The 26,422-nt window shown below is 31.7% G+C and overlaps 1 protein-coding gene across 2 annotated transcripts in view; it reads left to right on the top strand.

Moving 5' to 3' along the window:
* The window catches only part of LOC130442440 (chondroitin sulfate N-acetylgalactosaminyltransferase 2), a 296,816-nt gene that overhangs the window by 160,640 nt on the left and 109,754 nt on the right, over window positions 1-26,422 (top strand). For both annotated transcript variants that reach the window (XM_056776551.1, XM_056776552.1), the window contains one exon: window positions 16,567-16,805. In XM_056776551.1, the coding sequence (XP_056632529.1) occupies window positions 16,567-16,805 (239 nt within the window). The remainder of the gene's footprint in view (window positions 1-16,566; window positions 16,806-26,422) is intronic.

Genomic DNA, 26,422 nt, shown 5'->3' with positions numbered 1-26,422 from the left:
GCATTCACTTGAACATAGAGTTAGATTACTAAATTTGCACATTTCGGACTACTAATCCATAAAAAAATCAGTATCAAATTGATTCTATATGATTTACTAAGGGATTCTGTTCTGAATCACTGAAATATAACATTAATCGTAAAATCGTTATCGTAAAATTCTCAAGCGAATGTTTTATCTATTGATCTTTGTTTGTAAATTTATTTTGATTCATTGCTTTATTTTTTTTTATTTATTCCAACATTGTTACAACAAAAGTTTTCCAAGATTTTAAATACCAATGCAACTTGGTTGATATCGGTTCAGTTAGGTGGTTGCCGAGTTTTTTTTGTAGTGAGAAAATTCCATCGAATCGCAGATAGACTAAGGATTATCAGCATAGGATATTCATTTATACTAGGAAACTAACTGATGGAGACTGGAAACTGGGCATCCTAGCGCAATTGATGCAGGGGAAGATCGGTACGTTGCACATTGTACATCGAAACCTAACCATAACGGTCCCAGCTGTCCGAAATCATCTTAGAAAAACGTATGAACCAGTACGATAATTCGGAGACTATATGGAACCAATCTGCAGCTTGAGAGATCTTTGATAATGCTCTGGCTGCTTTCTAGAGAGGGCCAAGGTGACAAGCAAGACTATCTTTTGTTAGAGAAGTCGTTTTTGGTAATATTTTAGAGTGGCATATCCATCTCAGCGCCTCATTTTTCTGTTAGTACCCTCTAAATTGTCCAGCCTTGTTGTATTATCCTTGATAAAGTCGTTGTATACCAACTTTCCTCCACTTCCTATTGTGTAGCGCCTCTCACTTTCCAGCTGGACTCTATATATTCCTAATTCATGATTGTGAGCGAAATTTTTGTGAACTATATTGAAAAGTCAAGTAAAATTGTATAAAAAGTAATCAGAACAGCCTTTCTTAGCTAAATCAACACTCTTCAAGGTCATTATTCGAAAGAATAATAGTAACTCAGAAGGGGGTCAACGAATTTTAACTTTGTATGTATGATGAAAATGATTGAATGATAGTTAAATGAAAAATTATTTGTTTAAACGTTTTATTCGCCGTTTCGTCCAACGATATGTACTACCCAATCCATGTACCAAATCGATAGTTGTATTTATATAATTGTTTTCAACATAGAGCAGTTATCGTTTTATCTATATGCTTTGATGTCAGAGACTATTCAAACTTCTCTATTGCGGTTGATCAAAAGTTTTTCTTGTTTATTTTCTGATTTAGCTACGCAATTGTCCGTCGATAGTCTTGAATATGGCCTATCGTAAGCCTGTAATAATGGTTTATTAAACACGATTTTTAAGTCTGCTTAGAACTTTTCACAATGCATTTCATCTCCCGTTCCTAATAATGTCGGAACAAAGCAGTTGATTTTAATCTGAAACTAAACAAAATTTCATTGGTTAATATTTTTCCTATAGATCTCATATTATGAGTGTCGTGCAATAAATCCAGTTCAAAGTAGTACTACAAAAATTATTCCAGCGAATGAAGTTATTTATATATGAGGCACGACAATCCTTATAATGGTTTCTGGTAGTGATATTCAATTTAAAATGATGAATTCGAGTGAATCTTCAGTAACATCAATTTCATAAAATAGTTTTTCATTACCTAGTCAGGACTAAATCTGCTTAGGATGTTTATTTTTGATACAGTCATAACTTAGCAGTTTTTCGATAATATGAATAAGGAAACCATAAAATATACCACAAATTATCATGAATATATTCTATATTCCTTACGTCTCAGTGGTGTAGAAGTATTCAAATGACTTTTATTCTAAAATTATGATGCGCTCTCATTAATCTAAATCCAGAACGTCAATCAATGTCGTTATCATCTCCGAATAATTTCATTTCTGTACAAAATAAACTTTAGGTCATTTACAATGTGCTAGCTTTAAAAGTTGAGTGAAAAATATTGATGGCACCATTAACTACTAGAATAGGTCGTTTTTACCTAGTTGAGATTAATTCGTCATTCTGTAAAAATACCTTGTTTTGTGATGACTTCAAAAAATGTATCAGTCTATTTATTGTCAAGATTTTTATGGTTACACTCACGTTTCTGGACTAGATTTTTATATTCGTTTTATTTTCGTCCATTTGAATGTAACTTACCAATAAATGCGAGAGATTATAGTGCGTAGGTCGCGAGACAAACATAGATTTGTTAAACGTCCATACGTTTTTTTCTCTATATACTATATACTTCACTTTCAGTAGTATCTTATCAAATTAGGCTTCTGGAAAAAATCTATCAGCATGAAAGGAACAAAAACTGGTGCTATGCTGCCTTTCCAAATACTAGACACAATCGTGTACTTAACGTAAAATCACAATTTATACCAGTCAGGCTTCTGCCAAATTTCCAAGTTTTTGGTGGGTAACAATATTAAATATATATATTACACTATTCTAAAAAATTAATCCTCCATAATATTAATTGAGAATTCAGCAATAGAAGTGAGTCTCATTTTAGAATCTGGAAGAGTCAGACTTTGCGTTAAGTGGAAAGCATTAGATTTTTATCGCTTTAATACCCTTTCAAAAATAAATTTCTTTCTTTCTCATCATAACAAGCATGTAGACAATCTAGTCTTAGAAACAGACTTTCGGCATGAACGATGCATCAACAAACCAACAAGATATGCATAGTTACATCCAGAAATTCTCAGTCAATACTAGTATAGGAACCATCAATTACTTTGTCGTAGCATAGTCACTATAGACTCAAGTTTGAGCACGCACACATCTTTATAAAATAAATGTAGTAGAATCTAAATTGTACAACAGCTGTATCCATAATATAATAAATAAGTGCTTTTCAGATAAAAGTATCCACCTTTAATAACTTTTGTAATACTGGTATTTAGAAAAAATCCAAAAACACGTCAATTTATGTTGGAAGGAGCAAGCATTATGGCTTATTTAAACTTACTGGAAAAGCCAGTACAGGCAAATAAGGTGAAAGTAAATAATAAGTAAAATTTGTGCTCTTAAAAGAAAAATTGTTTATCTCATAAACTAACCACTTTAACCTACAAGTATTATACATTTTTGAAATCAGCTCAAAGAGGAGTATCCAAATTTTACATAAAAAATATGAAAAGTAATTTAAAAAAATAAAGGGGATGCTGCTAGGGGTGAGGGGGTGGCTTTTCCAGTAAGTTTAAATAAGCCATAATGCTTGCCCCTTCCAACATAAATTGACGTGTTTTTGGATTTTTTCTAAATACCAGTATTACAAAAGTTATTAAAGGTGGATACTTTTATCTGAAAAGCACTGATAGAGCATACAGAAGAAATGCATGAGAATAATAATCGATATTTCAACTCCATTTAACATACCGAGCTTACTGGCATTAAACAAGCAGACTGTCTTTCTATATTTTCTTAAAAATTAATAGAGAGGGCAAGTTGATATGATAATATAGTCAGACTTTGTGTTAAATTGAAAGGATCATATTTTTATTGCGTAAACGCACTTTGGAAAATAAATTTATTTCTTTCTGTTTCATGTTGCAAAACAGTTGCAATGTGGAAATTGACATAGATATAATTAAGAATGTTGATAGCATTGTCTTCAATCACAAATCACAAAGGCGTATGTCAAGGATGTTTATGTTTTCCAATTGGATAGAACCATGCCTTAACTTTAGTTCTAAATGAACAAAAGTATTTTCACCTGTTATTAAGTTGGAGAAAAGATATTTTATAGATATCTAGCACGTCTGTTATTAGTTTCTCCATAGATGATCAGCATATCGACGTGAGTGAAACGTCAAAGTGTTGGAAAATACCTGTATGGCGGAGTTTTGATTTTGATTGTTTGAAAACAAAGACTAATTATAGACTTTTTAGCTAAATGTTATTAAAGAAGCATGAATTTTCAAACAAAAATATTAAAATCAAATATTGTAAATTAAGTATACTTTATTGAATAATTGCGAATATATCAACTATCCAAGTTTCGGAAATAAGAAGCAGGTATGCAATACATACAAAGTTTTCCGATTGGAAAAAAGCATGACTTATCTTTAGTTTTAGAAGAATGAGTATTTTATCACCTGTTATTAGGTATAAAAAATGATATTTGTATAGATTTCTAGCACGTCTGTTGTTGAGTTCTTTCTAGATGATCAACATATCGACGAGATTGAAACGTGAAAGTATCTAACTTCGAATGCGTAGTAGAAAATTTTGCATATACCCGTATGGTGGGGTTTGATTTCGATTGTTTGAGAACATGAAAAATTATAGACGTTTTAGTAAAAGTTCATAGAAGAAAAACCTTCAAAATTGAAAGTTTGGAAGAAAAAAAGGAAAATGTGTTTCTTTATCAAGGTATTAAGTTGGAAACTAACTATGAAACAAACCTATAACATGAATTTTCAAACAAAAATTAAAATCAAATATTCCAAGTTAGGTAAACTACATTGAATAATTACAAATATATCAAACTATCCAAGTTTCGGAAATAGACAGCAAGTATGCAATACATACAAAGTCTTCCAATTGGAAAAAACCATGCCTTAACTTTAGTTTTAGAAGTTTTAGAAGTATTTTATTACCTGTTATTAGGTAGAAGAAATGATATTTGTTAGATTTCTAGCACGTCTGTTGTTAGTTTCTACATAGATGATCAACAAATCGATGTGAGTGGAATGGAAAATTTTGCAAATACCCGTATGGCGTATTTTGATTTCGAATGGACAAAAAATAATAATAGACTTTTTAAGAAGAAGTGTATTGAAGAAAAACCTTCTAAATGAAAAGTTCAGTTTGACAGAAAAGAAAGCAAAATATGGTTCCGTATTGTATATCTGGTAAATTACATTGAATAATTACAAATATATCTATCCATGTTTTGGAAATAAGAAACTCGTATGCAATACATACAAAGTACATTTGTCTTCTTTCGGAAGGTTCCATGTCTAAGTTTCTGTTCAATTCCTTTCTGGCTTGTAGGTTTCGTGATAATCGATTTTCCTTATTCTAATTAGTATTTCCCGTATATTCCACTTGAGCATTTTTTCTCGCACAATATACTAAAGCATTGTCTACAGTTGCTATCGCTTACTACGGTGACGATTATACGCAATAGAGATTACGTGTTCCAACCAGGCAGTTACCATTATACGAAAGATTCTGTTTTGTATTCCAACTAACTTAGGTATCCTTTGTGAACCGTTCCCGAGACGGTCTTTTCAATAATTTGTTGATTAGGGTTGGTTAGGTTGAAAGCAAGTACTGTTATCAGAACTGTGCATAGTTGAAAATTGCGCAAAAAATATCATTTAAACGTTTCCTGTAACCGTTCCAAGAACGGTCCAAATTAGCGGGTTGGAATAAGTTTACTATTGTGGTTACTACAACTTTCATGATGTCTTTAATACTGGCTTTCCGATCCAATTGGTGCTCTATCTTCTTTTACCTCGTCCCTAAAGTACCCTAAAACAAAAAATTATAAAATATTAAACTGAAGTCAAAACAAATGGCTATTGGCAAAGTTCCCTGTTAAAAGTGGTTAAAACATCATGGAACATCCAGTACATACATGGAATTACTGGAAAAATATATTGATAATATGTTCGTGATGTTAATTTTTATATAGTTAATTCCACTTTTGTATTCCGAGTTTTTCATTCATTATTAAAAGTAATGAATGCATTTGATAATGTTAGATTTCCGATAAAATTCGTCGACAAGTTGTCAATGCAGCTTTTATCATGTATACATATTATTTTGTGACTGTTCAATAATAATAAATTCCGCTTAATGCTCCAATAATGGTGATTCAAAACAAATACTGTATTTTGAATTATTTTGAAACAAAGCATTTTAATTTATAAAACCAGAATATTGGAATGTATTGTACCGTTAATGGAAGTGATAAGTTTCTATCAAAATAAATCTATTTATATCTAGAATGTGAATAATTATCAATAACACAAAAATTTGTTATGTTCAAAGGCTAGAAGCTAACATAGGGGAAATAGGGGCAGTTCACTCAATTGAGGAATAGAATTTCATTCCATTTCAATTCATCACAATTTCCTTCAGGTATTTCTTCCAAGTATTAATGAAGACATTCTTTCCAAACCAAATTTTTCATAGAAAATTCTAGGACAGGTAATTGCTCTTGCCTTAAACTGTAACGTTATAATGCAGAATATGAATAGAAAAAAATTTTTTAGAACTTTCCAGTACTCTTAGATTCCTTGACAAATTTTTTTCTTTATATAGTTTTTCCTGCGACTACTCGCTTTGTGTGACAAATTATCATTCCAAACTTTCCAATCCATGCCTCACAATTATTCATCTCTGGATACTTTCACCTTTGGTCGTACTAAAATGACTCTCAGAAACTTTTATGAAGAATTGCTTGACATCCTAGGAACGATAATTACTTCTTGTTAGATAAAATTAAGGAAGCAGATAAAAAGAACTCTCTACGTTTGAAAATTATGGCACAATGCTGACAGAGAAAATTTGCTTATTGAGGAATTTGGTTTGAACATTTTCGAAAAAAAAAAAAACATAAATGTGCTTCATCAAAATATGACATGACAGTTTTTTCATCCCAAAAATATGTACCAACTATCATTAAAATTATTCGTAGTTGTATTGAAATTTACAAAACAGTATTATAAATTTTACTTAAAGTATTTAGGTTTTTTTATCTTGATAGCTTTATCGTTATTATGAATGTGAACCATTTCTAAAATTATTTTTTGCCTGTATTTGATTCCGTTTCAAGAATTTTTGAATCCTTATAATATAATTTATGTATTTTTGATATTTCGTGGTTCGTTAATGCAGTTTTTTATCGTATTGATGATCTCACAGTCTATTTTCTAAATACACAAAATGTTATGTTTTGCGATGTAGCCAAAACTGAATATATGGACTGGAATAATAGGCGACAAACTAATTGGTCCCTTTTTTTAGTTTTAAAAATCGCATGGCTTATTTTATTGAACTAAATGGACAACATTTTGAGTATGCTGTGATCGCCTTCACTTTTTGTTTTCGAAAATGTAATTTTTCTACTTCACAAATGTGGATCTACAAACATCTTAAGATTTATCTTCAGTTGTTGTAGGTTTTCTCCGCCTTAATTGAATGAGTATTCAATCGTAGCCATCTAAATGTACAATATTAATTGTAACTTTGGTGGAGATATTGTGAATGTAGCTACTACTCCGAAATTATGGCATTTAGGTATAGAGAAAGAATATCACATGAAAAATAATCAGTATTCCTTAACGATTTCTAAAAGCACAAAATATATAGGGTGATACATTTGAAACAACAAAGTTCTTATTTTTCCTAAAAAAAGAGAGATCTAACTATGTAGATATCACCAAAATACCAGCCGTAACACAAGACCCTTGCGCACAACAATTTACAAAAATCGCAAAAGCCGTTTCCGAGATAATTGATGCGTTCAATAAATAAAACTCACTCTGTATATTAAACAATCATACCTCAAAATATAGCTGATGGTCGTACTCTTTTTAAAAATATATTTTGATGAAGGAAACCTGATGTGCTGCTTTTTTTCATTCACACATTATTGTTTGGTGGCCCTGAAACATTCAAAATTTGATATGTTTCCGTGGGATACAAAAAGCAAAGATTTTGCTAATATATTTTAAATTGAAGAGTAATGAATTCAAATGATCACTTCAACCAATTATTTTTGTTTTTCAGATAAGGTGAAATTGAAATATATTAATTTGATGTCTCTCCAAAATATACGATACTAATGCTATCACGAACCAAACTCTTCATTTTTTTATAAGAAAAGATTGATCGCCAAATATTTGCAACCATTCATTAAGTTTTTTAATTCAAATTCTCACCATATTTGGGAATTTAAGTTATATAAATCTCAACAGCTTTTTCTCGCATACTCAATGTTATAATTATAAGGAATGTAATACATATCAATGCAGAACGTAATAAAAAATTTAATTCGTCTCCTAAAGGCGTATGAAAATGAGACAGAAAAAAATCAAGAGAAATGAAGAAAGAAATTTCAATTCAGATGTGTATAGCCCTCTAGTCACAGAATAAATATAATTTTCGAGAAGTTTGGAATTAAAAGTTTCTTTTCTCCTCGTTTAAGCTGCATTTGAAATTATTCAATTAGTTCTTTATTGTGTCATTAGATATTTCCCAAATAAAAGTTTGAATTGACGACTCGAATGCGAAATATAGCGGACGTAAAGATCAAAGTGAAAATTCTTTGTAATGAAATCTAATTTAATTCAATAGCAGTTAAGATCTTTTTGAATACAAAAAAATTTGTCGTTATTACCAAATGTCGCTAGAGTAAATTTTCTCAACCAGTGCGGTGCGCTGAGGGCGATGTAACTCTACTAGAAGTGAAATAAAGAAACTATAATAACTCAAAAACTAGTTAAAAAAAGAAAGCAAAAGGATATGCATAAGTTGATATCCGGTTCCAACTCATATACTAATTAATTTTTAAAAATACTATTCTATATACGTGAGCTACGCTATAAACGTTAAATAAATGTGGAAATCTTCTAAAATAGTGACAAGTCATGGAACATACAACGAACACAACACTAACGGCTATAAAGCAAGGGCTTGTTAACGGGTTAAGGGTTTCTCTCGTACTACAGGATTAATGAAAGTAGTTAGCAGGTATACATTACAAAAAGTTTACCTGCAGTTATTAAGACATAGATGAGCAATTTATCAATTTTTTAAGAGCATCTCCTAAAATGTCTGAATTCAATTTCATAAGTTCTGTAGCCTTCGGTACAAATGTGCATTTTTGTAGATAGTGATATTTTGAACGTAAATAGAATATTCCCCTGAATATATATATATATATATATATATATATATATATATATATATATATATATATATATATATATCTTGTTTTAAGAGTTTTAAAATTAGGAATTTGAAAATAATATACGTAATGTCATCCCAAAGCTTCTAAATTTAATCATAATTCCTCCAGTCTCCTATATTTTTCTTTCCACATTATTTCTTGTAGTACCAGTATGTTAATTTTATATTTTCCCTTTCTTTTGGTATGGGATCTATTTTTCCTGTTAAGAGCATCGTTTTTACATTCCATTTTTCCTCATATTTTCTTCTATTTCTGTTTTATCCTTATCATTTTCTTCTCCATTGTTGCGTCTTGGTTTTTTGTTTTGGTCTCATCACCCTTTCACTTCTAGTCCATTATTTCAATTATATTTCGTTTTTGACTTGATTTTGCACGCTGTATGGTAAATCTATTGCATATGCTCCCTTTCCATGAGCATAGTAAACTAGTAACACTAATTTTCCAGTTCGCAGCGTATATTATCATCAATCAGAAGTTAATTTTCTAATAAATTAATTTAATTGCTTTGACGTACCCGTTTCGCTCATTGTTTGGTGAATAGATAGTGTAGAATGGAGTGGGTGGGTGGGTGTATTCTATATTTTATGGAGATGAATTATCATTGTTCTCTATTCTATTTATTCTCTAGTTAGAAAAAATTAACAGTTTTAAGAGTTGCAAAAAAACATCAAAGAAGTATTTTATATATTTTATATATATTTGTAAGTAAAAAATTTATTATTTGCAGTAATTTTCTCTTCACTTTTCTAGATTAGAAGAAAACAACTCTTCAATTTGCCAAGTTAGTGTCTCTTGATAATAATATTTTTTCTAAATCATCATTCTAAAGTTTGCATGAAACAAACCTAGTTCTGTAATAGGTCTCGACCAAACTTATTGATTAAGATTTCCTCAAAATACTATCAACACGGCTTCGAGACAAATTGAGTTTCGCTGAAAACTATTGTTATTGGAAAATACGACTTACCGATTGTTTACAATATAGATTTAGTGGAGTTTGGAAGGAGTGTTTTGTCCCGAGTACAATTATTTTGAAATGTTCCAATTGTGTCTAAACGTAGTTTTAAATCGATACCAAATCTTACAAAGTTTGTAGTGAGAGTCACATGAGACAAAAGTGATTTATGTTTGCAAATTATGCACCTACAGGATAATGTAAAAAATTAGTCGGTTTATAAGTTTATTGGCTTATACTTAGTGGTTTTTACCAGTAACATTTTGTTTTTATTTTGTATACTGGGTTTTACAGTTTTTAATTACAAAACGGTGGAGTGAATTGATACACCAATTTATTTATACACTTATATACAACTATTTCCTTATCACTAAACTATTCAATATCACTTAGTACTGAACTCTTATTATCTAATTTATTTAAATTGATCGTTCGAATTACTTTTTGTGATACTAATAACATCAAATTATTTACTGACTTCGACTGATAGAGAATCGTTTAATATACACTATATCTATTCTTGAATATTAATTTTCCTGGAAATTTTTAATTTGCCGTGAACAAACAAAACAGGACATAAAATATACAAAAAAATAGAGGCCACAAAAAAACGTAATATAAATAGGCAATCAACATATTAGAACAGAACCGGCTTCACGATCTATATCAGTGGATGAGTTAGTAAAAATATGACAATATACAAAGGAGAGGGAAATTGGTGTTCTACTTCCGTCTTTACGTTCTACTTCAAACTTTAACTTATTAATTTTAGCAATTGCAATAATGGATGTGTGAGCTGGTGCATTGTGTTGATAAAACAACACTTTCTTCTTAATCGAATACGGCCGTTTTCGCTTGATTTCTCGTTGGCATGATACTCGCAATTGATATTTTTTCCTTTTCCAAGATAGTCACGCGCATCCTAAAAAACTGACCTTGCCTGCAGATAAAACGGTCTTTGCCTTCTTTGGAGCCGGTTCTCCCTTTTCAGACCATTGTTTTGATGTTTTTTTGTTTCGGACGTTTCATCCATGGTTATGAAACGGCGCAAAAAATCGGATTTTTCTGTAGTACATTGCCAAACATTCGATGGAAACATCTTCACGACACTATTTTTGTTCCATTGTGAGTAAACGCGGCAACGATCTTACGCACAGCTCCGTCATGTCCAAATTATCAGTTAATATGCAATGTACCGCACTTTTTGAAATTCCTACTATGTATGCTAGCTCGCGCACTTCCAGTCGACGATCATATAATACCGTTTCGTAGATTTCCTTCATCATTTCTGGAGTCATCGTCGAGCACTCAGATGCTGATTTTCGCAGGTCGTACGGCCTCGTTAAACTCTGCTACCCAATAGTTCTAGTTGAGCTTTTATATTGGTTGGGCCAACGCCTTTTATATAAAAGTGTTCTACCACATAACGGTGAACAATTATTCCATGTTTACAAATCCACTGAAAACGTTCACTATTGATGGCTGTCAACAAATCCTAAGCAACGTGTTGTATTCAGACTTGAAGCGTATGTAGTATACTTTCTAGTACAGAGGTATTTTTCAAGCAACTAGTGCCATCTCTGGATCCAACAATCCATTAATTTGTTGCATTATCTGTTTCTTCTCCGTTTTTCCTCCAATTGTTGATTTTTTGGATGGAGCTTCCACGTATCGGTACCCCTGTTCTTTCATAACTTGTTCTACACTAGAGTTAATGTTAATTCTATTTTTCCTTGTTGTAGATTATAGTTTCCAACTTTTTATTAATGGCGTAGGAACCAATTGAAATATTGTGAATTTTTATTGCTGCAGCTATGATTTTTTGTTTTAACTCTACTAATCTATGAATCCTTACATTATTTTATTTTAAAAATCTTTTTCTCCACGTAATTCCTCACATATCCAAATTTTTCACTTCTCACCATTCCTCTAACGAATTCTAATTGAAGGTTAATGTCTTATTTCTATTCATTGTTCCAGCTGGTACCATCAGACTTCTCTTGAAAAGATATGGTGTATTCCAATTCTCCAACATAAACGTAATGGCTCTTCTTCTACGATTCAAATAAAACTATGAGAAAAAATTCCGATTTATTTCATAATATAAAACGTTATAGTAAACCTTTCAAATTGATGACAGCCTGCAGAGTTTATACTGATGGTAGACTTAACCTTTGTATCTCGATCGAGCAAAGATAAAGAGAAATATTTCAGTAATTCATATTCAGTAATCTTGAAAGCCCTCCAAATAAATCGTGTTGATGAATCATATTCTTATTAACCGCCGTAGCCAGAATGAAGTCATTATTGTGATATCAACAACTTATAGAAAATTAATGTCCATAAGGCTCCTGTTCAAGTAAATTATCTTAATCCACGAGATTAATAACCATGGCGTCGTTTCCGACAACTGGGGAAATTAATCCTTGATTGAGGACCCAATCCTGTCCCTCAAGTGGCAAGGTCGACAAGGAGGAGGACCTTCCGACTAATGTAATTACCTAGCTATATTGAATAGCCCCAAGCAACTCCGCATTCTGCTACTGAATTGAAGAGTTTTGTGGTAGATCGTATATAATTCAAGAAGTAAGTTGACCATATTAATGGAAATAAGAAGCATGCACTGGTCCTCCATCTATTTATATTGTAAGTACCAAAAGGTGAATTAGAATTTCAGATGTTCAGTCAATACAACAATGGAATAAAAATTAACTATCAAGAAATTGTTTATTCTGAGAACGTTGATCAAGTTATCAGAACTAACTTTAAAGCCCGAAATATTCCAGGAGTCCCACTAATATACGTAGAGAGGATAAAGTTATAATGCCACACAATTTCTAAATAATGACAGCAAGAAACCACAAGCATCACTAAGGGCACCGATGAAAAGCGTTTTTTTGCATAAATAAATTTTTATATCTTTTTAAGGACAGATTACTATTCTTTTGAAACTGGCATTAACCATAAAGTATTTTCAAGCCTTTTCAATGATTTTGATGAATTTCTTTTCAAAAATATCTATAACAGATGTACTGTGATATAATTTCAGAACTTGATTTTATTGATTGGGCAATGGGACTAAAGGCCACTTGACATTATGAAAGACAACGTGCAATGCAATATTTCTTGATCAAAAGCAAGCGCAGATGGAGTTTAGCTGATTGTTTCATGCTAGATATCGCACTGGCAAATCTAGTTACTTTTGGCTCAACAGATCAGCTGATTTTCGTAAAATTATATTCATTGTTAAGCTAGGCACGAAATATTAATTGAGATTTGTGGTTAGGATTTTGATTAATACTCTAATATAAAGTAGCAAAAGTTATAATTATTGCTAGTGATGTATTGACCCCTTTTTTCTTGTTTACTTTTATTAGTTTTCTTATTTTCATTTTTAAACCGCTTACAAATATTAAATAGAATGCAATACTTATCTATGCAATATCTTGATCTTGCAATAAATTGCATGGAATTTCTAGCACGTTGTCTTGCATTATGTCAAGCGGTCTGAAAGCAAATTGTTCCACGCATCTTATTCATCATAATGACAAAACTATAAATGATGCACTTAAAATCGGTGGTAATAAATTGAATGTAAAGAGGAAGCAATTTTATTTGTGGAATATGTTGAGGGGGTAAATTAAAGCTTAACCTCAAGTATATGGGACTGCTGCCCTTGTCCCCCGGCCGCCATCTTGAAAAAAGTGGTGAAAACACGTTTTTCGCGATATCTCGGAAACTATCGATCTTACAAAAAAATTATGACGACATATTTTGTAGCAAATTGCTTTGCTTCTTTTTTTGCGTATTAACTTTTTTTTATTGATTTCATCAAAAAATCATGTCAGAATAATTTCGTAGAGGATCTCTTCACGAAGATTTTCCTTCATAATTTTTTCAAATGTCATTCATTAAAAATGCTGCTACAGCGGTCCAAAGTTGATCGGGTTTGTCAATGCTCATGACAACCTAGTCAAATCCACATATTTACCTCACTTAAATGTTTTTTTGATTGTGAACCTATTTTCGAGAATTTTTTTTACAATTCTCACAATTTTACTTATTTATTACTGACTTTTTCCCCGCCACCTATCAGTTTATAGGCGCGTTTTTTTACGTAGTATACTCAGTAAGCCTAGTCTACAGACAATTTGCTTTGACATAATTATGTTATCAATCGGTTAATTTTATTCTATTCTACTCTTCTTCGATGGTCCAGACTGTGGCTCAGAATCTAATTCAACGTCGAATATAAAAGTTGGGAATGACAGGAGTTGGTATCATCGTTGGAAATTTTGGTTCAAATCCATTTTCATTCATTAGAGACACAGTGTGGAGCATCTGAGGCCTGCTCTTTCCTGCAATCGCACAATTTCCTTTACATCTACAGAAAATTAAATTCATAAGATCGGGGAGTGCTGGAGGCTTCGAAGTTTTGATTGGTATCCAAATGTTTCCATGCTTTTTCCAGCTCCAATATACAGGATTATAGTATTTTCCAAGCTATGATTTTACCTTGGATACTGTGATAATGGGCTGCATCTTGTGTTGGAGGAAACGATGATAAACTGAATGAATTTTTTGATACTTTATTGAAGAATCGTTTATATCTCATAATGTATAGAGAATCGTCTTTGCTATAAAGCAACGAAAAAACGTTGGCGAGTAAAACTAAGCAAATGTGGATGTACTTTCTCATTCAAGAATAGCGCTGTACCACCAGCTAACTCAGAATTTTAATGAATTTTAGTTTTCCTTTTTAAAGGACGGCTAAAGTTATGTCACATCTTGAAAAAGAATGGAGAAACAGTAAATTTCCCGCTATGAAATCACCATACACAAACACTGGTCAGATGTACACCCTTTTGAAGGTTTTGAAAAGCAAATATTTCACTTTTTCCTCTCTAATGCCGCGAACAACCCAAGGAAGTCGATGTCCTCTGCTACGATAGTCTCTGAATCGCAAGATTGGGGTGCAGTAAATGACTGCATCTGCATCTGATTTAGCCTGGTCAACACAAAAACCTATGTCAGAGTATTATATATTATATTATATATATATATATATATATATATATATATATATATATATATATATATATACTAGCAGATAGTTCATAGAGTCCTTGTACATAACGAACATACTTCTCAAGAGTGTTCAATGATAAATTCCAATCCAAACTACTTTATGTTACAGAAAGTCACCATCGATAACAAATGAACTCTGGGAATATTACTCGTATTAATCGATTGTTCTAATGGTATGAAAATAAAATACAATAAAAACATAAAAGTAAGGTAAACATGTTGTTTCAACAGGGTTGTCATGAGCATTGACGAACCCAGTCAACTTTGGAGCGTTGTAACAGCATTTTATATTAATGAAATTTTGAAAAATCATAAAGGAAAATGGAGATCCTCAACAAAGTAGTACTGACATAATTTTTTCGTGAAATCGATAAAAAAAGTTATTACGAAAAAAAGAAAATTTCTGATGACATTTCTCCACTTTTTTGCTTATAATTTTGTAAACTTTGGATTTATGACTATAATTCACGGAAACATAATTATAGGCAAAGAGATTTACAACAAAATATGTCTTCACAAATATTTTTTAAGATTGATAGTTTCCAAAATATCGTGAAAAACGTGTTTTCACTCCTTATTCCAATACGGTGACCGGTGGACAAGGGCGGCAACCCCACACACTTGGGGTTGAGTTTGTATTGACCTCCCTACATATCTTCTAAAAATTGTCCAGTTGGCCCTCAAATTCTAACATTTCAAAGGACTATATTTAATCTAGTACCGGGAAGTTATGTTGCTTTTTTAAATTGAATCAAATGTAAAAATTTTTGCAGGACCGATAAAACTCAAAATGGTTTGAAGTAGAATATCTCGAGATAGCATTTTGCGTACATAATTATAATTTTCAAATTTGCATCACCAGGAAAATATCGATCGGAATAAATAGGAATCTGAAGGTACAATATCAGACGGGTATAGTGGGACTACATCTCACCCCAATGCATTACATTTTCCTACCACACATCTTGTTTTAAATTGTTGCGTTGCAGAATAACGTTTTCTCTGTTTAAAATATCCGGATACACAATAAAGATCTGTATTAACAGTTCGTTCGATAAGAGTCCATTTCACTACAGATTACAAACAAGTAATTCGAAGTACACACTGAACTGACATATGATCAAATATCGACAAGAAAAGAAACGACATTTTTTTCTTGTCTCCGTATACTATTTTCCATAAATTATCAACCCTATCAGTAACGTCACTGGAAATGAACTTGGACTAGTGTTTCCATCAAAGATTTTTGTTCGAAATAACCATTTAGATGCTAGACGATTTTCAAGTGTCTTCGCGATATTGAAATGAACTTTCCTTATTACCGGCAGAATTCGTAAGTCCTTGTATTATTTACAGTGAAAACATACTCATAGAGAAATTAGATATAATTGATGTAAATTTCAATTGGAATTTCGAGGGAACAGTAAACTGTCTAATATTTGCAAAATCTCTTTTAAAATTATCAAAATGATGTTAATTGAATTTAATTTTGTATCCTGTTTCAAATTAATGATTTTTTGTTGCTCTATACCTTTTGAACTTGAAATCTGGCTTATTAATATAATCTTGTTGACGATATTTCCTTTTGTTTTCCAGGAAACGGCGTACCTTCTCAGCCGCCATGATCCGGCTGTTGGGTACACGACTTTTCACTCGTCTTTTGTTATTAGTGTGCTCTCTAAGCTTACTCAGTTTGCTGTTTCTAAGCCGATGTGGATTCCACGGACTTGATGCGACTTCCAATTCCGGGAACACCGCGAACTCTGCAAATTCCGCATTGGATCCTCAGGATCCTGCTGAAGTCCAACCCGAAATTCAAGCCGCTTTTCTCGACGGTAAGTTATTAATTTTTATGATAGGTATGTATTTCGGCATCATAGAGGATTTACGGACATGAAAGTTTGTTTTATAGTCAGATATAAACCTGGAAGTAATAACTTTCAGCAATGAAATTTGTTATTTCTTATATTTATATACCATTTCTAAAATATACAATGCTTGGGATAATCCTTGAATCATAATATTTTATTTTCTAAAATTACTATTTTCATTTATGCTGGTTTCAATGTTCATGGACTACGAATATATTTGTGAATAATATTTATACATAAATACATAAACTTCGTTCCTACTGTGAGAATATGTTAAGGACTGATTCTATTTCCATCTTCCAATCCATTTATTTTGGAAACAGGACATCATATAATCTAATCGATGTTTAAACTTCCATATGTCAAACAATATTGTCTTTTCGAGAAATTGGGTACCCTTATTTGACAAATGTTTTGATGTTAGACTTCACAACCAAATTTCCCAAATTCTCTCTAATAACGTCTCGTATCTATAGTCTTAAATACGTAGACTTATCATAAGAGGCTATTTTTCTAGAGGTTTGTCCTATCTCCAAAGCTGTACTCCTTCAAGATAACTAAGCCTTTTGGTATTCGATGGGGCTGCGACATGTCATAAGACGTGGAATGGAAAAAGAAACGAATATTTTCATCGATATTAGTCTTTTCTCGATGGAAGATGACATCAGTCAACCCTCGCTAAGCTCGTCTTAACTTTTCTTTTCAACTTATATTGCTTTCTCTATGAAACTTTGGATAATGTTACACTCACTTGTCAGATAATATCTCACACTTTCGACTCGATTACTGTGAATTACAATAAAAGGTTAGTTTAATTAAGAACTTGTATTCTGAAATATCAAATATTCCATATAAAATGCAGTATGTTATTTTTTTATTACAAATTTCATCCGTGACCGATCATGTTGAAGTGTAGACCGATAGATTTTATTAACGATTATAAAAATAACGCCAAATGAGATTGAATGTTGAAAAATTCTTCATTTTCAATATATCAATTGAATTAATCACCCCGAAGAGAAATTATTTCTAAACATATTATATATATTAGGTTTCAAAAGTAGAGAGCTCAATGTCAAAAAAATTATCAGTCTCCTGTGGAAACTATAACGCTTATTTAATTTGATTCTGAGACTAAAATGAGCTTTTGTAATCAAAATAGAATATGTACATCCATTTTGATTAAATGTTAAAATTTATTGATTTGAGGTATATAAGTTCTTTACATTTGGAAGAGTGCTGGTGCTGTAAGGGTGAATGACTTATTATTATTTCGAATTTTATTCAAAGATTTGGAGCTGCACCTTAAAAAACTTCAGTTGATTGAGAAATTGTAGCATACTTCTCAAATCTACATGGATATGTCTAAAAGCCAAATGGCAGTTAATGGAATGCAACCAATCGAAACACAAACATCAGACAAACATTCACCTGAAGTGACCGAATGGACTCCTATGTCACCGCCAGGAACTTCAGGCATTTACTTTTTTAAAAATGTAAGGAGATGCACAAGTAAATTCTGGGCATTATGTGTAAAGTTACCTCAACTGCAGAATTTTAATGGTCATAACCAAAGAGCATAGTTCTAGCAGGGCGAATTGAAATTTTTCCTGGAAAATTGATCACCAGGAGATGTGATATAATTTGGCCTCCACGTAGTCCCGATTTACAACCTATGTAGTTTTTCTTGTTGGGTTATGTCTAATCTACGCTAGCAAAACGACTTCCCTGGTACAAGTAAAAGAATATATCCGTCACAAAACGACAGTCATCATGGTAAATACCTCTCGACCCGTCATAGACAATTTAAGTGCTCGATTATAAGACTGATATGAGCGTATTTTAACTTTTCTCAATATATTTTTTTTTCATTTAAGACAACTTTTATATAATAATGTTGTGCCTTCTGCTTTAAGCAGAAATAGATTAGAGTTGTAATTGGAACTCATTCGGTTTGCAGATAATAAGTCTGTGAACATAAATGATAGATGTCAAGGATATAGCATCAAATTATCAGTTGAAGTTCACTAATGAAGTTATTCCTAACGGAATTTCAACCTTAATCGAGACTATGATCTCATTTTGATATCGTCTCCTCTTCAGGACATTCCAACCCTACGACCAAGTTGTGTAATATACCTATAATATGTTGCCTTATACTATAATGCCAATAGCGATAAAGGACTGACACAAAAAGTTATTGATTTAACTAAAGGCTGTTTCAACGATGGCAGGAATGTGAAAATATGTGAGAACCATCCTATGGTAGCGATCACTTTATGCTGAAATCTAAAATCGTATTCTTCCACAAACAACACTATCAACAAAAAATGGGAAAAATAAGGAAAAAAGTGAACATGAAACAAATACGTTACAAATAACAGTTTGGAACATGACAGTAAGAATTATACATACAAACAACTTCTAGACGAAAACTGAAAAATATTAATTATAACTTCAACCCCTGTGATGGATGCGGCCTATAGTTGGAAACAAATTACTAATGAGCCATGTCAAACAGGGATGATTGTTCGTCTATGAGAAAGTAAGGTAATAATTTATTTACGGCCTTTGAATGGGAAAACATCGAAAAAAAGTAGATATAAGTACTTTGTTTCTGGGTAAACACTATAACTTTCAGATAATGGCAGTTGTCTGGTTAAGATACAATAAATTCTGGAATCAAAATAATTTGAGCTAGGTAAACTTCTTTCTATTCACTTGAGTATGAAGAGAACCCCCTATTCAAGACCCTTATCTGTAAGAACCACAATTTCAAATTAATAGTTCTGAAAGAATCTTCTATCCAAAAGCTATAGCTGAATTAATGATATCAGAAATAAAATTTTGTTAAAATATAGAGGAAAAACATTCGAATGTATCAGTGGGATATCAGTTTATATCTCTACCGCTATTTATTGATTGTTACTCACGAGGTATCTTTCGAATTTTGGCGAATGTGCAACTCGTTTCGCCAATTTCAAGGAATAAATTTTGATCAATGCAATAATGTCATACGAACCAAATATATCCAGTAACAGAATAAATTAATGGAAAAGTCAAGCTAATAAATTCCCAGCGAAATATTAGGGGAAACATAAAATCAACTGAATGTTTTTCAAATTGGTGGCTCAACTACAATTGAGTATAAACACCAAAAATACTACCGTTTAACAAAACAAACCAAAATTGAGGAAAATTTAGCAAAGAACACAACTGCTACAAGATGAGCAACTGTAGAGCTAAATCGATCAGGAATTCAACCACTACAGAAGCAAATGATTATGACTTATGGGAAACAACAAAAATACTAGATAGATCGTAATCAACATATTATCCGATTTTATTCCTAAAGGATGGGAAAACATAAACCAACGTAATGCCGATATGGTTGCTGCGCACTTAGAACAAGTCTTTGAACTCAACTCTTTAGATAACAATTTTAGTATTGAAGCCGAAGTCAAAGATTGTCTGAAGTCTACAACTGGAATTTTAGGTACAAAAATCAAAGTAGCTGCTGAACTCCAAAAAATCTTTCGGATATGACTCAAAATGTTTCAAAATACTGGAGTAAATACTGAATGAGAGTAAGAGGTATCATATAAATGTAGAAAGCGGATTATTTGCTAGTCCAAATCACACTAATAATTAAACAAGGAAAAGTCTACTGACAAGGCAGCATCTAAAAAACCGATTCGTCTCATTGTGATTTTATTCTGTACATTGAAATGTTATTTCATTTGTGTCTTTATTTAGTTATTTTTATGTTTGTTTTTTAGTTTTTACAAGTTTCTGTCTACAAGTTGTAACAAATATTGGACAATAGAGCGTTTTTCTTCCTCTCTATTAGCTTTATTGTTAAAACTACTAGGAAAGTTACTCATAGAGAAGTCAGAAATGGTTGCAAATGCCAGACGACTGTCCTAGATAATAAAAATCACTGAGGAGTCAAAACCTTACAGAGCAATTAGTTTATTACCTGATAAATTGGAACTACTATAAAAATTACTAATACAGAGCCTATTGATATACTTTTTTTAGATAATTGATCATACCTTCTACTGCGAGAATATTCACAATATTCTACGATTTCTATTTTCCATCTAATATGACTATTTTATCAATCAGTAAATGTGTTCTGGCTAATTTATTCGAACAAGGAAGTCTATTTCTCATATGTATGACATGTTATACTTTCAATATTCACGTGTATCGTGACTGGGGAAGTTTCTAGAAACAAAAACGAAAAACACTGTCAGTTCAGGAATTTGTGGTTTGTCAAACAGATCACGCATTTCGACACAGTAATTAAATTGTTGTGGCCCGCGTTCTATCCGACACTTCTCTCGAATACCAAAACCACAACCACTATTACTATCGAAATCAGTAGATAATATAGAAACACTTTGCAGGAGTAATAAATTTGATATTCAACAAAAGAGATTCGCTGCTATATTTGCCAATGTGATGTAGCAATGAGAAATTTTGATGAAATTTGGAATAATTTTCAAATTATTATAATAACACTGCTCAACAGAATTTCAACGGAAACTTATACTAAATTTTGAATCTACTATGGCCACCAAACATTAATATATCGATGGAAAAAAATTGACACATAAGGTTCCTTTCTGATATGAAGGTATTCATTTTTATAAAAAAAATAATATTCCTTAATGTATAATAAATATCTATAATTTTCGTGAATGTTTGACTCCTGATAGGTTTCTTTTGAGTCTTCAACAGTAATCTTATAGCATTCCTGAACTTTTTTCTTTGATAGCGTTTTCCTAATACCCTGATGAAATCTTTTGCTTTGTACGTTACTCACAGCAACCGAATTTTTGGGGAAATCATAAGATTATTGATTGAATATCTGTTTTTCGCTTTATGGTTACCTGAGAAATTTCGGACAACAAGCTGCAACTATACAAAGTTACACTGGAACTCATCTGGAGTTATTTAACTGCATCCAATTGAAAAATAATAATTGTAGAATTTTTGAAACTCTAGTTAGTTCTGTATGGTATGTATTCGTATTTAGCAGCATTATAAGGTCATTGATTATCTGTTTTCCGCTTTATGGTTTCCTGGGAAATTTTGGACAACCTTCACAAAACATTTTCAGGAGATTTTTTCCAGATTATTCAGTTTTATTTTTTTCAGATCATCCAGTTTTTTTTCAATGTTTGTATCCTTTATTTTTGGACAAACAAATATTTCCACTGTCATCTTTAGGCATAACTTTTACAAAAATTTTCATCAGCTCAACCTTTATATGCAACGGTGGTATAAGTATGTCGTCAGGGTTCACCAATTGATCCACGCTTGGGCCATACTTTCTTTGCGTAGTGACTTTGTGTCTCTTCCGTCCCATTCTCAAAGGAAACAACAATGTTTGTGTAACCAAGCTGTAGTCTAAACAAAAGAGCAATTATTACCTTTTACCTATTGCTATTACCCATAATTTTGTTACTCATTATCGTTTTTTTCTGTATATTGAAATTTTCTTTTCTTTGTACCTTTATTTAGTTATTGTTATGTTTATTTTTCAGTTTTTACAAGCTTTTGTTTACAGGACATTTTTTCCTTTGTATAGCAAGACTGCTTCCAAGTTTTTGAGGGTTCAATGAGCATCTCCAGTGACTTGAATCATATTCAAAGTTCAATGAATTCATCACTACAGGAATATTATTACAATATACAAAATCATCTGTTTTTAGAAAAGTGAAGTTTCATTCTATTCACAATTTCGGTAATAAGAAATTTACGTACCAAGCGGAAATAAATTCTGAAATAAATTCTAGTCGTTCAATCTAGACCACAAAAGCTCAGATTGGGTACTGGACAGTCTGTTTGGACTTCTGTTCGAATCAAACAGAAATAATAATCACTTACATGATCTTTTGGTTACTTCCAAATCATTGGTATACGAAAAGATATATGTCTAGATTTTTGTTTAGCCCAACCTAATAGGAGTCTCAAACATATAAGTGGAACCCAGGATTTATCTAGGTGGCGCACAGGAAAACGAAAATAGACTAAATGGCACTTTTCAATTAATAGCGTGAATTGTTGATGTAATTATTAATTCTACACGCACATACCAAAAAGTGTATGGGTTATATAAATAATTTTGCGACATATTTACAATATAAAAAACGTAACGTAGTTAAATGTAATCGTTATACAGTTGCCTAAATCAAATTATTAAAACAAAAACACGTAATTGAGGTCAGAAAAGAATATATAGCCGTCACAAAAAACGTGGATGTGACTGAAACAAAATAATAATTTTTTTTTTTGGAAGAGGGTATATCAAAACAAATGAAAATCGTCAGAGTTCGTGTGACAAAAACAGTGTTTACCAGTGTAATTAGTAATGGAAGTCCAACAAATGTAGTGTTTTCAGTGAACTTTCCAGAAATCAAATACCAGCCAATTAAGTCATTGAATTTTTATTGACAGATGCAAAAGGAGAAGTTACCCTATTTTATTTTACAGATCAATTGTGCTATGTCAATATAAGTGAAAAAATAAAATGGTTTTAATAAGCTGGAAATGATAGAACGAAGCAATATGCAATATATTGCTATTTTCTACGGAAATCTGATTATTTGTTTATACAAGTGACATGAAATTGACTGTTCTATTTCATCTAATTGGAAATATGTGTAGCTTACGATTTATTCAGGCCTAGGGTTATAATATGAATCTGACAAATATGTCGATAATATAAATTGAGTTCTTCTCTGAGCTCTTGGATTAACACATTTATAATAAAAAAAACTGAATACGGGAGGGAAAATGGAGAGAAATCGATTCAATATACAACCTGTCAAATGAAACTTTTCCTTGAGTTATTGAAAAAATATCCATTTGTTTCGTGTGTTTATGCTATTCGACTTCAGAAAAAGGGTGAATTTGACAGCACGTTACTACTTTTAGATGGATTGTTAATTTTTATATCTTTATCTTCAATTCCAAAACTCTTTTACAGACATTTTTCATTGCTCGGTATGAAAAAGATGTAAAATATTTCTATATAAATAAATTGGGAAAATATAATTGGATTTGTAATATGGAGTCAAAGAGAGACTTCTCATATTGAAATATTTAAAATTTGGAATGATCAACAGAAAATTGTTGTTTGTACTGAAAAGCTCGCGCTCTATTCTCAAATTTAGTATTTAAAACTTGTGATATCAGTATTTCTCCCATATTGAAGTAAACGAAAAATTTATTCAGATTCGAATAATTTTGTTCAAGCGTCAACCCATTAAAAACCTATACAATAAAGTTTTTTGATAACATCGACATAAATTTGATAAATAATTGGGTATCCATCCAAAAAAAAAACGCCTAAATGGAATAGAATAGAATTTGATATGGAAATATTATGGGAAACATGCGATGAACTAATGCATTCAGTGAATTTCTTCCAAATGTAATTTCATATTTTCCAATAATTACCTAGTTATTGAATACTATTCGTATGAAAAAATCAACCTCATCAATCAACCAATATTCGAACAAAAAATGTTTTTATTAAATTCTGATATTGGAACAATCCTTTCAACAAATGACGAATTTAGTTTAGTAACTTTTCTTGTAACTTTTATCTACTGTTACACATCTTCATCGTCATATATTTTTTTCTTATCCAAAGCTCACATTATGATTTTATTTATATGTATGTTTGTTTTCCACTTAACATATAATGTATTCCTATCTTGTGAATTTTTGCTAATCATAAACTCGTGTAGCCTTATGAGAAAAATTGATTAAATTTTGGCATTAGTTGTAAAATTATCTTAAAATCTCAAGATATAGATACGCATGACTAAGGGTAGTAGTACTTAACAGCTCAACAGGCCTTATGGGCCCAAGGCTTGGAGTCGCTCTACTGCACTCCTCCGTCTATTTTTGGTCATGGCTGCTTCACGCCAGTTCTTTCTAAATTTTCTCTTCATGCTTCTATCCATGTTTTCCATGGACGCCCTCTTTTTCTTTTCACTCCTTCACCCAACTGTCTTCGCCCATTCTGGCTATATGCCCCATCTAACGGAGTCTTTTTGCTCTGACCACATATCCCATCTCAACTTGACCATACAGTACTTTGATCTCTGCGTTCGATCTTCTCCAGTCGTTTTGCTCTCACACTCCTCCGAAAATCCTCCTTAGTACCATTCTCTTTCTAATGTTTATTTTATCACTTTTTATTTTGTTCATGATTCTACACTCACCGCCATACAGCACCGTTGGTTGTATAACTGTCTTGTGAATGCGTAACTGGCGGCTCCTGAAATATCTTTTGATCTTTATAGTCCTCGTAGGACTCCAAACGTTTTTTTCCGTCTCGCCAGTCTTTTGTCGATTTTTCTGGTACACCTCCTTTGTTTGTCACTGTCATTTCCAGGTGTTCAAACTCCTGAACTTTATCAAATCTATACTTCTTGTTTCGCTCTGTCGTCACATTCAATTGGTTGCAGCTGTTCAGATCCCTTCCTATCTCCATATATTTGGTATTTTCTTCATTAATGCGCAGTCCATATTCTTTTGCTTTCTTTTCAAAGAGTGGGAACATTTTTTCTAGATCTTTATTAGTTCCACACATCATCCGCGTAGGCAAGTGTTTGTGTCATGTCATTACTTTTCAGGATCGTTTCTAATACAAGGTTAAACAGCACTGTTGATAGTGGGTATCCTTGCTTCAAACCTCTTTTTGTTCCAAACTTTTCCGATAGGCTGAAAATTTGATCACTAGTTGACCTTTCGTTTTTAAAGCTCACTTGTTCGGCCAAGTATTTGCCTAATCCATTTTTCATAATTTTAGTGAAAATTAGTGAATAGTCTATTAATAATATAAATTCAGTGGTTATTACAGTGTTTAGTGAAATGTATGAAAAACAGAAACATATGCCGTGTTTGCAAATTTATACCAACAAACATTATTTCACAATAATTCTAGTGAAATATTTTTTTCACTTTTTGTATTATCTCTCCTCACTTTCGTGTGTAACTTTTGAACTCATTGCGTTTAAAGATTTCCAGGATTCCATGAAGTGTTCTTCATATTTAGTGAAGATTAACGCATATTACAGCATCCATATCCTTATTTATGAACTTCAACTGCTTCTTTATTTATAGAATACCTAATCATATCCGTATATTCCAACAAATATTCACTCTGTCAACTTGTAGTACGTAAATTTGATCTTTTTCTAGTAACATTGATTTGATAATCATGAATATTCAGAATCATTCAACAAGTTTGTTTTGAGAAAATTCACCCTGTCTTTGAAAGAATCCATTTTCTATGGAAGACAAGTGTTTTCAAGATGATTGAGATCAATAACAAGCATAAGCATTGGAAATCACTCAATCACACCACTTAATCTTTGTAGGATAAAATTGGAATTGTTAAATAACTTAGCTGTATGAAGGGGCAGAGAGATATTGTAACTTTGTGTCAAATAAAATAAAATACAAGATGTTATTCTTCAATTATGCATAAATCATATTATATAATATTCAGGCTCAATACTTCATAATATAAAACGATATTTTCATCATTTCAT

Source organism: Diorhabda sublineata, chromosome 4 (genome assembly GCF_026230105.1).
Source record: "Diorhabda sublineata isolate icDioSubl1.1 chromosome 4, icDioSubl1.1, whole genome shotgun sequence".
NCBI lineage: Eukaryota > Metazoa > Arthropoda > Insecta > Coleoptera > Chrysomelidae > Diorhabda > Diorhabda sublineata.
The sequence above is the reverse complement of the archived record's forward strand: the minus strand, read 5'-3'. Positions and strand labels throughout refer to the sequence as shown.